This window comes from Synchiropus splendidus, chromosome 1 (assembly GCF_027744825.2).
Source record: "Synchiropus splendidus isolate RoL2022-P1 chromosome 1, RoL_Sspl_1.0, whole genome shotgun sequence".
Lineage (NCBI taxonomy): Eukaryota > Metazoa > Chordata > Actinopteri > Syngnathiformes > Callionymidae > Synchiropus > Synchiropus splendidus.
This window is the reverse complement of record NC_071334.1, coordinates 13,354,387-13,370,524: the sequence shown is the minus strand read 5'-3', so window position 1 is coordinate 13,370,524 and position 16,138 is coordinate 13,354,387. Positions and strand designations below refer to the sequence as shown.

At 39.6% G+C, this 16,138-nt stretch overlaps 1 protein-coding gene across 6 annotated transcripts in view; it reads right to left on the bottom strand.

The window, feature by feature from the left end:
• faf1 (Fas (TNFRSF6) associated factor 1) overlaps nt 1–16,138 on the bottom strand; it is a 55,944-nt gene that overhangs the window by 27,593 nt on the left and 12,213 nt on the right. For all 6 annotated transcript variants that reach the window (XR_008414880.1, XR_008414877.1, XR_008414881.1 and 3 more), the window contains exons 8-13: nt 13,019–13,105; nt 7,498–7,593; nt 7,296–7,419; nt 7,124–7,187; nt 6,967–7,048; nt 2,644–2,798 (exon numbers count right to left, since the gene is read on the bottom strand). Coding sequence is in view for 1 of the 6 variants with exons in the window: in XM_053868564.1 (XP_053724539.1) it covers nt 2,644–2,798; nt 6,967–7,048; nt 7,124–7,187; nt 7,296–7,419; nt 7,498–7,593; nt 13,019–13,105 (608 nt within the window). In the remaining 5 variants the exon portion in view is untranslated. The remainder of the gene's footprint in view (nt 1–2,643; nt 2,799–6,966; nt 7,049–7,123; nt 7,188–7,295; nt 7,420–7,497; nt 7,594–13,018; nt 13,106–16,138) is intronic.

Below are 16,138 nucleotides of genomic sequence, written 5' to 3'. Positions count from 1 at the left end.
AGGTTAATGTTTCCCTGGTCTGTCATCTTGCTTCTCATCATATCGAGGATGAGTGAGAAGATTTGAATGGAATGGTTAGTCCCGACATTCGCACGACTGCGCAGCTGATGAATCAGACTCGAACAGTAGCACTGCAGGGAATATTTCTGGCAGACACCTGCACCGGTGTTTGTCTGGGAAACGGATGCAGTGAGTGCTGACTGTGTCGTTCACCGTGTTTCAGAGTTAACCTGAACATGTTTTGATTTGAAAATTATATTTTGTCCTCCATTGAAACCAATTATGTTTTCAGGAAGTCGGATGTCAAGTGGAGAAGTCAAGCGGATCAAACGCATGTGAAAGCACACGATCATGCAAGAAAAATACCATTTTACTAAGTGTCTAGACACAAACACCGACTCTCAACTGAAATATAAAGCTCTTGTAAATCTCACACAGGGATTTGCAGGTTTAATCGAGCCAAATAAAATACATTTTCAGTCATGTTAAAGCCAAGCAATTCAAGACCTTACACTTCCACCGGCAGCCATACATAGTGTTGTTAAAGCCTTTATTGAAAGACCACTAGTAGGTAAAGGACACAGTGGTCAAGATTATGTAACACTCGCTCAAAGGACGTACAGTGTATCAGATATAACATCAGCACGATTTGAGAACCTCGGTCTGCATCAGATTAAATCACAGAAGGATGTATTTCTGCTAAAAGCAGCAAAAGAAAATTATTTCATTTTGGACAGGATCAACGGACAAATCTTGTCTTGCACTTAGTGATCACTAGTTTTAATCTGACCTGTGCATAGTCAACAATTTGTACTTCCTTATAGCACATTTAAGGTAAGGTAAGGTAAGGTAACTTTATTGTCAAACATGCTACAGTACGAGACATATAGCATGGATGAAATATCTGTTCTCACAGACCTGGACACGACATACAATCACAGACGAACATAAAGATCACAGACACCACATAAAGATCACAGACAGCAGCATGTCATTCACATAAAGACTGCGATTACGATTTCACAGCAAAAAAAAGTATGTATGGATTTTCACAAAATAAATGACCCATGATTTCCAAGATGCTTCCAAACACCAGCAAAGTTAAATATGCTTTAACTTAATCATATCCATTTTAATTTCTTTGTTCATTATTCTTTTTTTTTACCGTAATGTAATTTTTTGGTTAGCCCATTCATTTTAGACATCTCAACTTTATTGTTTTTAAACAAGTAAATCACAATTTAATTTTTTTCTACATTTTCATGGTTAATCAGTTTATCATCAGTATAAAATATAAAGCCGTCAAGGCTTCAGGAATTATATTCATGGTTACCAAAATATTTTTAAACTCAAATTCAAAATTAAATTTATCAAAGTCAACTAACAAGTATTAGTCATCGACTTCTTTAGTAGAAGGGGTACTAAAGGGGGGTCAGATTTTCATTCTATCAAATAACTGCTCAACACACACCACTATCAAACCTTGATAACTTGTGCGTTTCAACATATATTATGCAAGACACACGTTCACATTCCAACAGCAGCAGGTGCACAGAGAGAGTTTGGCACACCATAAGCTTCATGCCAATCACCAGTCACTCTAGATCAACCACAGAGCGTGAGAACACAAAAACAAATTGTGCATATGAGGGAGCTGCTAAGCTGTGACTAGCTGTTGGTGATAAAAAGCTCCAGATGTTGCCTGCCTTTTAATGAGAAATAAAAAAAGTCCAGCTGGGCAAAAAAAGCATTGGGGAGCAATGGGAAGAAAGGAGTGAAATGAAGGAAGGTGGGATTTTCCTTAAAAAAAGCAGTTGGGGGTGAGGAGGACAGGACTTTTTCGAAATGGCTCCTACTGGTGGGCAAGGGACAAGGCAGACAATAGTTTGTATGTTTTACCTGGACTTAACAACGGAAAATAAGTCATCTCACTGACTATAAAATATATGTTCAGAAGTTTGGAGAGTCCTCATCTACCTATTAATCACAGAGAGGGGCCTCATTAAAAATCACAAATTGTTTGGATCTGTAGCTTCAAGAAGACAATGAAGTTGAAAGTAAAAGGTGAAAGCAGTGATCAGATAATAAAATAAATCCAGTGTCTTTCAAATGACCAGAATCCAAAGTAGCAGACAAAGGGTGACTTTTAAAAGATTTAAGTAACCTTCCATAAAAAGGGCTGCCACATAAAACACTGATGTATATAAAATACCTTCTTTATTGGAGAGAAATGCCAGCATTTATGCAAGCAGCCGACTGCTCCAGATGGACAGTCGCATATAAATAAAACATTAGGATTAAGTATGCAGTGAAGGGTTGGAAGGTTGAGTTATTGCTCCCATGAGCTGAACAGTGTGCTAAAGACAACACTAAGTCAAGTGCAGAGGAGTGGCTCCGTGGATGGGTAGTTGCCCATTTTCTTTTCTTTATTTAGTACTAGCAAGTTGAACTGGCACCATTGCTGATGTTTATGAAGTTCTGCCACAAATCCATTAGACACACATTAAATAATATATAGTCATAACGACTTGAAAAATTTATGTGAGGATCCAAATATGTAAAAAAAAAAAAAAAAAAAAAAAAAATATATATATATATATATATACATACAAATGACAAATTCCAAAGAGAAATGGCTCATACCTGGATTTGTTAGCTTCCTTAGTGATATCCCAAGCCCATGTGATGAAATTCTGGCCCAGGTAGGAGACGATAGAGTCGGCACACAGCATTTGGGAACAGAATACGTTACTTAGGACACTGTCGTCATTGTGGAGGTAGATGGCCAGAAGTTTTCTCTGCAGGAAGGTTGGAAAAAAAATGAAGTGAACAGGTCAGAATTATAGACATCAGGTTGCTGTTGGACAGGTTCCAATTTTATTTTTATAAATTGCACAGCTAAAATACTGTATCTGTAATACTGTTCATCTATAATTTCTACCTGCACCTAAAAAAATGAGAAGACATCAATCATGTATCCTGTATGTTCGGTTGATACCCAGCATTCCATTTGTATTTTGCACTCATGAGACTTGAAAATAAAGCTCAGGAGCAGAACCAGTGTGACCTCCACAGTCACAAACAAAGCCAGAAATGGCACACACAATCAAATAGAGAATGGTGTAAATAAAAGTTCTTTGGGGGTGTTGGAGATATGGAGAAAACAAAACAGACAAATCACTTTATTTATTTTACACCAAATGCCAGCAGCCTGTACAGGTTAGTAGCGACGGGGCCAGACAATATTGACGAAGCTCCAAATCCCATGATATTGACACCATCGTATAAGCCCGGCAGATTCTCCCATCTGACAATCTAATTAAAAATAAAATACAACCGGAACAAGAAAGATTCTTGCACGTCATAAATAATGCTTCCAAAATTACATGTCACTATTTTTGTTATAAAACAAACAAAAAAACAGGAAAAAGTCACACCTAGCAGTGAAGTGCAGGATTGTTTTTTCAAAATCCTGTCAAATGTTGTTTGTCAAAAATGAATCCAAAAAAGACACACATCCACCCAAATCAATACAATGCTAATACTAAAAGAACACACAGTAGAGTGCATAAATCACAGTGGGCTTTCTTTACCCAATATTATTGCCCAACATTTATCATACTGATACAATTCACAATAAGCTCAATTGGACAACAGGTTGCTGTAGTGTCACAGGGCTCACAGCCAAATTCTAATCACTTAGCTGGAAGCACTTGTGTTTCAAGAATAAATAATCATTTTAGGAGATGACACAGAACTGTGATGTCATGTTCAAGACCAACACTGATTTATTGTGTCCCTCAGATGTGTTGAAGCATAAGTTGCCCATCTTTCTTTCACAACCTGTAAAGTGTGAAATTGTACATAAAATTGTTGTGCGTTTACAATTAAGTAGGCCTGACTATGTTGGAAATTACACTGGATGTGTTTCTCAGGAGCTTTATGCTTGGCTACAAACCGGGGGGAAAAAAAAAAATCACAGGGCTTAAATAAGGAAAAGTGAAAGAAGTTGTGCTACACTGTGGCCTGCGGAGAATAGGGATGGGAGAGCACTGCTGTGTTTGCTCAACGATTAGTGCTTTAGAATAATCTCCAAGGCTCCTGGTGAGAAGTAGCTGGGGACACATTGAACGGGGCGATTCAACACCCTGAAAAGATTAAACACTCATGCTGAGAAGACAAGCCAATTCAGTCTTGAGAATGGAATGGGTGTGAGGGGAGGGAATCTTAAACATGAAAAAATCTGACACTAGATCAAACATTGACATTCCAGGGCCTATACACAGACTCATAAATATGACTTTGTTGAACCCACAAATGGAGGACTCGCACCTCAGACATACATGCTCAATTAGCGTAACTGTAGAGACTAATCAAAATTGGCGTTTTGGCCCGCTGAACACCATCATCTTCATTTAACTGTCAGTAAGCCTTCATTCTCTCCTCTTTCATGTCAGATCTTTTGTATCACCGTCTTAGCAGGAAGGCGCAAATCCCTGTTCGGCTAAATTACTAGGTCTAACCTGAGCTGGATAGTGACCCCATAGCCTTTCCTCACACCTGTTCACCAAAACCTAAGCTTGCTGTGTGATTGTGTTTGCCCGCATGTGCAGGTTTTGCACCTGTGAATCCTCAAATTGGTGTCGTATGCTTCTCTATTCAGTGAGTTAAGTCAACAGTTGAATCTTCATTTTCAAACAGCTTTACAGACTCTTTTGGTCACAGCAACAGAAATGTTTTGCCATGTTCCGTGGTGAGCAATTAACATTATTTTAACTCACAATCATTTTAAAATAAGGATATATGGGTGCTTTTAGTCAGTAGGCTCCTCAGTACTTCAGTCTCTTATAGCGACACATCTACAGTATCTAGCTACATGGAAATACATGGGAAGCTGTCACATGCTGAAATCCAAAACAGGAATTAACTAAAAATAATATATTTAAGGTATATATTGAGGTTAAAAGGTTGAATCTAGGGATTATTCACCTGGACTTGCCAAAACATCAATCAGTTCAAGTTAATGAGACAGTACGGCCCGTGATAGTTGTCCCACAACGCGTGATCACCAGAATTTCTGACGTTAAAGAAGACTCAGTCAGGAGCCATTTATAAATGAATAAAATTTTACATATTAAAATTAAAATGTGCTTTGTATTATACTCACAACAAGTAGAACTACAACTAAGTACTATTGCGCTAAAAAAAACAAACAAAAAAAACGAGCCTAACAAGACCAGGAACAGTTGTTGTACTGCTTACAGCTGAGCAAGAAAAAGCAAACACAGTAAATTGAACTGCTCAAATGACAGACCTAATGAAAAGGACACGGTGGGAGGACAGTCGGACCAAGAGCCACACACGAGGCAGTAACATGGAAGACAAGAGTATAATACAATCATCTGTCTATGGTCCTTACTGAAAAAATGGTATCATTTGCCATCAGTCTTCACTTTGCATCATTTGTTGTCATGAAATGACAGTTCCTATTATTTATAGCTCCTTTTTTTCCAGAACCTTGACGATGATCGGAAGTGATAGTTGGCAGTGATAAACCCCACTCAACCAAGCTATAAATTTTGATGTGCCTTTGTGTGTGGTAGACAGAGGAGACAAGTGGAGGGTAAAGGAGAGTGGGGTTAGAGTGATTAACCACTGCGTTGACAGGGATTTAGTGAGGATCGTGCTTAGTGATGGGTGGCCAATTTCTCTGGACGCTCTGACTAACCATTGATCCCCAAGAGAGTTCAGCTCAGCTCCGAAGACCAAAGCATTTTCATTAAGGATGGATTGAGTCCATCTTAACAGTCCTCCAATACACACCTTCAGAAACATTTCATCAAATTTTGTGTTTTGCTTAGTGATTTGCTCTTTGCAGGCTTTGAGCGAGTGAGACTGATTCCACTGCTTTCAAACACCCCACCCGTCAGTCCAATCTGTCCTTTTCCAACACCCACTTAATGAAGAAGTTTTTTGCTGTGAACAACACAAACACCACATTCCTTTTGAAAGAGATGCAAATAGTGACGGATTGGATGGTTGGATTGAAGCAGAAGGGCATGTTACTGTGTAACTACACTGAGTAAACTCATGTTTTCAAGGCCATGGCGACAGACAGAACGATTAAAGGACCCACATCTCAAGCTCGGTGCCTCAGCATGCCGTTCAGATTTTTGTCTCGCTCAACCATGAACCCATCCCCACTTCTGACAGAGAATAGGTATATGAACATTTCTTTACTGTGAAAAAAAAACATTTATTGTATCCGTATTTAAAATGCCAAATAGTCTTGGATGGGTTTCAACTTTCTATCTTTGAACAATCACAATGTTGGAGGCTTTGTCTAAGTGGAGGACAGTCTGAACTGAGTTGAGAGAAAAATTATCCACTTCTAGTCCAGTTAAGATTTCTGGAGTATTTTCGTAACTATTATCAGAGGATTACTGAAATTTGCATTATATCGGAGGGAAAAACTATCGGAGGGCAAAACTAACAGCTTCTTCAACAATTCAAAATATCAGTGCACATATGCTGATAAGTTAACAATTACGACAACTAATTGGTCCACTTGTCCACATAATCTTGACACCTTGACATTTCATAGAAAACAGCTTGCATTCTCATATTGTACTCTCTTCTCTGACTCCAACCATATCACACTTGCACAACCTCCCCCACAATATACAAGCCTAACAAAACCAGACCAAACCGACTTCTGCCCCCCAGAACAATAAGACTGTATCCCCGACAAGTTGTCAACAGATTCAAACAAAGTGCACAGATTGAGATGCAGCAGAAAAGTGGGCATCTTAAAAATAAAACCTTAAAGATTTTAGACAATCTTTTACAACCCACAACAGTTATTAGACATTTCCAGGGGTAAATAGAAAATTAAACCTCAAAATAACATTACTTTACTTTACAACAAGGTCACTAATAGGAACCTTAGGAAGATGCAATACATACCTCTCTAGCTTTGCCATAAAAGGCCTCTTGAGATGCTGCCTCCAAAGACCCAATGAAGAACATTGGATGATTTTCTCCATACCTGCAGGGCACAGAGATGTGTAATTCTGGCACTATGGTATTTTTTTAAAGGAACATCAACCAGTCCAGCTCTCACCTCGAAGAAAATTCAGCAGTAAAGTGCAATAAGGCATCAGCTTCATTTTCACTGTTTTCTGGCACTGCACAAATCAAGGCATTAAAGACAGGAATCAATCAGTACAGTGGTAGCAAAGTACAGCCATATAAAAAACACCTATAAATTAATGCCACTGACTCAGGGTACATACTCATTGGTGCTTTCCGACAGCTGGAGGACCCCATTCCAAACATTTCAGAATCATCTACAACAAAATCAGATGCGTCTTCAAAGTCATCCCCTTCACTGTCACTGACCATATGGACATCAGCACACTGCAGAGAAGAGAAGCAGATGACTTAAACCCAGTACAATCATGGTGATGTAGCACTCTTAGATGTGTTTAAATATACCTCTTCTGTAGGCTCCTGGGCATTGGCTGGCAAGCTTCTTCGACAAACACTGAGGTGATGGCATGGATAGCTGATCCCACAGCCAGCTAACGTCATCTACGACAGAAAAAGGAAAGTTTGAACAATAGCTTACAAGAATCACAAAAGTATTTGAAGAATGGCCAATGTAGAATGCAGTGTGCAGTTTTTTAGTCATAACAGGACTGATGCTGCTTCGTGATGATCTTGTATTCTTTTTAAGTGCTTTTTAAATAAATATGATATTGTACAAACGCCGGTGATAATTTGAATTGACTTTACTGCTTTCTAGATTAGTTTCTCAGATCATTCATTAACTCACAGTTTAATGTAGCAGATTAGATTTTTTTTATTTTAAAAAGGTGTTTGAAGACATTTTTTTTTCTTTCATTTTTGTATGAACGTGATATAAAATCCACCGAGGGGTCACCAAATTTGAATTCATGTATTGTTCAGAACATCAGAGGAAAGTCAAAAAAGAAAAGCCATAAACACTTTTTTAATCATTTTTCTGATTCCACTGAGAACAAAAAAGTTGATACCTGAATATTGGGATTCTGGGGTCACTATCCAAAACACAAATCCCATAAATAGACTGACAAGAAACATCAATTTATCAATTCAGTTCAGCACTTCTTCTTGCTGGCCACTATGTTAATGTTTTAGAATATTTAACAAGCAAAATGTTGTGTTTGTTTTTATACTGCAGCATTATATCAAGCAGTTTTAGTTCTGTGAAGTACAATAAAACCAAGAGGTCTGTCAGCCAACAATAACAGCAATAAACGATATTAAGAACGCTTTTTCAAACAGGAGGAAAACAAAGCACTTGTTTAATGAGCTCCAAAATCCAAAGCCATGAGTGAAAATACATGCGCTCAGTAGGGACTCATTAGAGCGGCGGTCGCCAACAGAATCCCTACAGACATCCTCCACTGCTACATCAGGACTGTTGTGTGAAGCAAGAACTGTATAACTGAATAAAAGGCACACGTGTTTACTCAACTTTGGTGAAATGGTCAAAATGTTTTAAAGATTCCACTGATTTTGTCTGACAATTAAGAACCTGTTTCATTTTAATGACCTATGCAAGAAAGTCCAGATCTTTTCCAGGAGAGTGAGCACAACTGACGCAGAGGCTAGAAGGATAAAAGGCAGAGAAGTTGTTCGTTCCCTGGAAAGGTCCTGTGATCTGCTCCATTGTCAAGTGCTAAGACACACAAAGAGCAGCTGGTGATAGTTGAATCAGGAGACGATTACATGCAACGCCAATTGAGTCTGAAAAGGCCTTTGCAGACCACGGGGAGTTTCTATGTCCCGCTTAAAATAAAGATCTTCACGCCAGCCTCAACTTCAATAGCTAACCAGAACAGTGTAATCACTCAACCTTGTCAGCAACATGGGAATATTTTTTATTAAGAGGCAAACCTCACACCAAAGCTCACTGTCTACTGAACAATTCCAACATCCCACCAAAAAAGTAAATACATATCTAAATGTGTAAATTTAGAACGCAAGCATTTTGTTTACATCTCACAGATTTAGGCATTGTTTTTTAATTCAGGGTTTCTGCTGAATATACCGGTCACACTACACATCAAATGGAACATATTGTAGCCTGTATTTTCTGATAAAATAGTCCAAATGCATTAATTTTAAGCAAAGTGCTAAATTGCTTAATTTATCTTTTAATCATCTTGAGCTGATGTCTGTCTTGGTGTTGGACCCTTTTTGATAGTCACTGACCATAGTTTTAAAACAAATCTTGTGACCTCAGATTTTGAGAAACACAAAAACACATAATTCAATAAGAAATGTTGTGTTGAAATGGGAATATTTAAAAGCGTAAGTGTTGGATTTGAACCTTCAAATGTAATACATAGAACTTGAAAAATCCACAAAGTAAAAAAAAACTTCCTCTTCCTTGAAGGAATGGCCCAAGGCCTCTTCAGACAATTCTCATATTGAGTGGCAATCAAACGTGAGAATCCTACCAGTGGCCGTTTAGATGATCTCCATAAACCCTTTGCTCACACAACAAACAAAAGGAGCACTTCGTCTACGGGCCCAAGTGTGTGTATAAATGAAGTTGATCACTTCCCCTCTCAAAAACACCCTGAAGGATCTGGGCTGACATGGATGCACGGAGGGGAGGTGAATTAAGGGGAAAAATGAGTTGTTGAGTGCCTCTCAATCCTCTCCTTCACTTTGACCCAATGGCTTCTCCTGATGTTGAGGTACACAAGTGCAGCTTGACGGCTCAGTGGTAAAACGCGGACACAACGTTGAAGCACCGCAGGGCACGAGGGTGAGGTGATGAGGTTAACCCCCCCCCAAATTACCCTCTCTCACATCTCCAGACAAAGGAACTGGCTCTTCTTTTTTGGATTCTTTTAATTAACACTTGCATTGAGGGTCTGAGCATTCAGGGAGTGATAAAGGGAAAGAATTTTCTCTCTCCGCAAAAACCCCTCCCTGCTTTTCCTAGCGCTTGAAGTCTTTCTTCCCTTCTCTCTACTCTTCTTCTTCTCCCTTCATTCTTTCTGTGTTTCATTTTTTCTTTTCTTGTGTTGGCCATGTTTGGATTAGGTGTCTGGCTGTGAGTGTGAGATAATTGCTGCTGACAGCTGCACCGATAGCAAGCACAACCCTACAAGCACCTTCGTTCATGTTTGCTTAACTGATGAGGATGAGAGTGAGAGGACACAAGAAAGTGAAGGGATGTTGGCAAGTTGATCAATAAGATGGATTGATTTCCCAAAATATTTGTGAGAATGTATTCAATCCAACTACTGTATTGTGTCAGGCAGATGATCAACACTACACCATCAAACCGTAACAACTGGAACGGGGTAAATTCATTTTCTGAGGTGCTCTTCCAACAGCTGGCCAATAACAGTTCACCCATACAACTTATTTTACAATTTCTCAAACTGCTTTTTCATACTGATAGACAGACAAAAGTTAGTTTAAAAAAATAGGATAGATAGGACAGTGGATAGATCAAGCTGAGACAGTGGCTTTATGAACAGAAAACATACATGGGGAAAATGAAAAGTTGCACTGAATGTCACCTAAAAGGCATCAAATACTCAAGAGAGGGGTCTTCTAAGCTCATTTCTGAGCCATGTTGCTATGGTAACCACAGGCTCCCCACAATAAACCGTTGAAACCATAGGCCACTATCGGGTAGAGAAGGATTCCATTAATGCCAGTGGGGAAATGAAGAGGGGTGATGGCCTACAAGGCAAAGCACCTATGAGGCTCTACCGCATTAATACATTAGCAAACACCATGAAACACTACATAAATGTCAGCAATTACTGGCTGGAAGAAAGGATTACAGTGAGGGCTTCAAGCAGATGGGCAAAATACAATAAAACTGCGCTATGGCCTGTCAATCATTCCAGGTATTGAGGCAGAGTGGTCTTTCAAAAGAAATGTGGAGGTATCATGTTTCTTATCGATTGGGCTTCAGACTAAGGACAGAGAACAAACAAAACATCGCAATGTATCTGCAGAGGAAAGGCATGTGATATGAGTCCAATAATCATTTCAAATTATAAACTATCTTACTTAGAGCAAATTAACGCATTATGACCGCATAAACAGATTGTTAACATCGACAATAATTTTGCCACAGATGAGCGCAGTTTTCAAAGGTCGATCATCCCTCTGCCTCGCAGGAGGAAAGGACTGTGTCAAATGCGTGGCACCACGCTCCATAACCAATGATGAAGTCACAGAAGTCAGAGGTAGACAGGTAGCAGATTCCTTAGTGGAAATTTTTGTTTTGATTCTCCTCTTAAACCTGAAGATCTAAAACAAATGGCTAAACATCCTTTTAACCTTTACTCTTAACCGAACTAAAAACTACGTTTACTGAAGTTTTAACCCTCTAAACCTTGTCAGGACAGGTCAAAATGTCCTCACAAAAATGGTGGCTTGTCAAGATTTTGTACTCACAAGAATGGCAAAACAAGCCAACAAATACACACACACACTTGAAATGATCGTATTTCAAGTTTCACTCATTCAAGAAACAATAAACAATGAAACACTTTTAAGAAGACACTATCAGGTTAGGTGACATGAAACTTAAGAATTAGTTACACTGAAAGGCAGGATTATTCTTTCAGTGGGAAATTGCACTAACAAAGTTACACACGAAAACATTACTCAAGGGGCTAGTTCTTCTCACAGGAAAAAAACATAAAAACTTTTCATTGCACTTATTATAATCCCAAATACTTTAACCAAAGCATTTGTTTCTGAATAAGTTGTAATTTGGGACCCCAGTCTGTCTAGCATATTAAGCCAATCCCCAAACATGTATTGCAGGATTTCTCAATAACAATGTGAAGCATTTCATTTGTGGATATGTTTCAGTATGAAGAGCAAGTGAAATCTCTAAGATTAATCAGAAATATCTGACCATTGTAGTCTCATAAAAGGAAAAAAAACAATGACAGCTGTTGGCTTTGTTTTGTGTGTGTCCAATTTTCATGGCAAGCATGTACTTCACATGTCTCATCATTGTGGTTCCTCCATGAATAAAATAAAAGATCACATTGAGACATTCTTTAAGTCATACACTAATGATCAGCATACTTGAACCAACAATACTTAAAAAATTTATATCAATTAATCTTAAAAACTGCCAGGGCATTTTTAAAATATTCATTTGAAACGGTGTATTGGGATTCCACCCTGCCCCCCATTTGTTTTCCTAAGTTCATAAACCAAAAACTTGAGCATGAGATCACTGTTTTCAAAGTTGTCAAAAACACCGCAGTCAAATGCAATTGTGACTTGAGACATTGAGAAAGAAAGGCAGACTAACACAAACAGTTGAAAAACTTCCAAGCTAAGGGTTCAGGCTGTAATGTATGCCCAACAGCTTTGCAATGTCGCATGATAACCCAGCCCATACAATTAGCATGGGAACACGTACGTTGTTAAAGGCCAGTTGGACAAAAGGGTCAAAGGTTCCTTAAGGTTGTGTATGTGGGGTGGCTGAAATCAGCTGGGTTGGGCGAGGAATCAATGGGATGAAGAAGAACACAAGGTTGTGCGAGGTCAGGAGGACTCAATGAAGAGAACTTGATTGTCGACAGATCGAGAACTCAATGCCAAATTGCATTTGACGTCTTAATTATGCCTCCAGCTGACTGTGCTGTCTGGACAGCAAAAGGAGCATTAAAACCTATTCAGTTACTATACATTTCAATCACGCATCTTAAATAAAGTGCTTGTTCATGAGTGTATTTGCAGCGCATTAGCAAGTAATTAATAATTATAAAGTATTGACTACGTCTGGTGATCTGAGGTCACATTTCTTTGTGTAATAAAAAAAATAGGGTAGCAGTTTAGCCAAAAAAAGCTCTTGACTGACGCATATTCTGCCTTTGGTTTCTTCTTTTTCCAGTCTATTTCACTTCTTTAACTAATCTTGTGAGAATGTCTGTGCACAGTGCATTGTGTGTATGTGTGTGTTTCTTACAGAGTCATCCGAAGCTGATGCAGGCCAACCCTCCCAGCGTTGATGTCTGACAGGGATGTTAGTCAAGTCTGAAATGTTCCTCTTTACCTGTACAGGAACACACAAAACAGAGGTTGACCAGACAAGTCACACACAGATTTTAGACAAAACAGTACAGCTTAATATTTTGATGAGTACATGATGACTACAGAGAGCGGTGGTCGACAAGAGCAATTGAACTGTCCCCTCCTGAGCTTCTGGGAAAAGGAAGAGGTTTAGAAAGACCTAGGCAGACACGGTGGAGGAGAAAAAAAAATCCATCCAGTGTTTTCAGAATTCTTCAGATGCCAGAGCTAATACCAGCATCAACACCACCACGTTCTGAAATGAACAGTATTTCTCTTCGTCCACACATACGCAGACTCACAATCTGAGACAATTGATAACATTCAAATTTTTTTTTAAACAGTTAGCAGCCTGCAGCGTCTGTCTCATTGAGCACCCCGTCACACCTAGCAGGAGAACGCTGATCTAAAGCCTCAACGCCAGCCTAATGTGCGCCAGACGAAGATGATCAAAGCCGGTCGGCGTCTGAGCACTAGCCGGCGTGGACTTTGGCGCATTTGTGCAGGAAAATTCTGGCCCCCGGGCACACAGCACCGGACACTGATGCTGAGAAAACAGTCCATTGTCAAGCTGAGATCCTAACACCTACAAGTAAAAGCCTATCTTTGTAGAGAGCATGGTGGAAAGATAGATCCTTGAGCACATGAAGCCCTGCTGCTCATGGACGTGGAAACTGAAAGAATGCTACAAACACAAAGTCAAAGCCAATGTTGGGTAAAGCAGCAGGCCAGCTGAAAAACACAGAACCATCAAGACTATTGGGCCAGTCGTCTACTAAGGAACTTGCAACCATGTCGAACTGTTGACACGACATGTTGGCAATTGCATCAAGATACTAATGCATGAGCTGAAGAAAACTCCACCAAACAGCAATTGAAAATCACAGTGACTATATTGTTATATTTAGCTAAAGCACCATAATTTGCATGAACTCAAAAGCCAGTGCATGCATGCTGAACGTATTTCATAATCTTGTGTCCAGCTATTTGTGCCTTCATTAACAACCCTTTGTCCCATAACTACAATGTTGACTGATATGTGACTGATGCGAAACAGCAAATTAAGATGTCTTAGAATAAGTTACAATAAAAACTATAAGTCCTTTAATTATTGATATGTGCAATGCATAAATGCATTCCAATAACCACCTTTATGGACTAAACAAAGTATTTTATTACAAATTATATTTAATTCAAGTGTGCAGCTCTGGGCCACAGATTCAAACACACTTAGAAGCAGATTTATAAATAAGTCTGTCTATAGTCTCTCTTTTTTCATTCCCACACTAGAGTGCTAAGTGGCCATCCTTATGAGGACTGACCATGGCAAGTATAGACGTCCAGGGTCAGGGCGGGTGGCCAATGTTATTACAGAGAGTAATATCTATGTTTGACCAGCCGGACCACGGGGATTTGACTGACCGCCTAGCCAGCTGATGAATAGAAGGGGAAAGGGAAGATAGAAGAGGCATAAACACTAGTAATGAACAGACTGCTGTCAGAGGTTAAAACTGCCTTGGAGAAACAACAAACTAACGCCCATCACCCAGAGACTGAGGTTGAGAGGTGGGAAGGAAGAGTAGGGACAGACAGTGAAATGAAAGGCCAAGTTGATCTCACCACAGTGAGACAACACAGCAACATAAGTGACCTACCCTCTGCAAAAATATCAGCAAGACTAGTTCTTGATGACGATCCTGATGAAATAGCATTTTACCGTGCAATGATTACTAAATAACCAATCTTACCAGTAAATGTTACTCAGTTCATGTGGTCAGAAGTCAATAACAACTAATAAATAACCAGTTATTTATACAGTGACTTCAGACTTATAATGATTTGTTATCTGCAATTGTTAAGAATTCTTCCTTCTGATACTTGATGAAACTAGCTTAAAAACAAATCTGCCTCATACTGCCCCCTATCTTCAAAAATCACAATGGAAGACAACATGATAAGCCCTGGCAGCCAACGTTTAGAACAGCCAATAGTTAAAATAATGTTATGATATCAGAGACCCACTTCTATGACACATTTTAAGAAGAACCAGAAGCAAATACAAAGTGAAGAAATAACTAATACACATAGGTCAATGGGGACATCTGTTAGTCAACTGCCATCTTTTTTCTGATTCAGTATCTTCAATATTCTGTATCTTCTTGTTCTGACTTGGTAAAGACACGGTAAAGACACAGGCAAAAAATGATAAGAGAATGATGGAGAGCAGTGTTTAAAAGGAGCTTGTTAAGAGACAGCTGTGCCGTGGCTTAAATCACTGTGTACTGAGGTGCAACTGGGCAATATGCTTCAGAGCGAAATTAATGAACCAATCATTGTAAATGCCAATGGCATGTAATCCCTGACTGGAAGCAAATCAAAGAGAAGGAAAGGTTTCCGTTTAACAGTCACAAGCTTGCTCGCTCTTTCTCCCTTTCTTCCTCGCCCCAAGGCACCAGATGCCTTCCTTTCATTCCTTTTTAGATGAACCTTCTTTTTCTCAACTCTGTGGCCCATCAGCATTTGGTCCCTATATGTTTCCCAGCTGCAGAGCGGGGATGAGGCCCAGGACTGGCCCTGGGTGGGGGTTTGAGGGAAATCCCTGGGACAACTGGTCTGATCACGGAGAAGTTGGGACCAGGCAGCAATCCCTATTCTACCCTCTACTTCCCTGGCAAACATTTGCACTTCAGCTTATCTAGCAGGATAGCCAGCAACTTATCCCCGCTCTTGTCTGTTATGCCAATCACATTCTACGCCACCCTCTTCTCTACATATGGAGAGGGAAAAGACAGGAGAGTAGGGACACAGAGCGTAAGATGGAAGAATGAATGGATAGAACAGGAGGGGCAAGGACAGTTCGCCGGGAGCCACAAGCCACAGCCAGAGCCTTTGGGTAAAGACAAAAACAACAAGATGGGACTATTCCCATTGATACGCAGACTCCGGAACCGTTGTTTGGTTTTCAGCTGAAACAAAACTGAGAATGGGGCGAAGAGAAGAGACAGTGGATTCCATG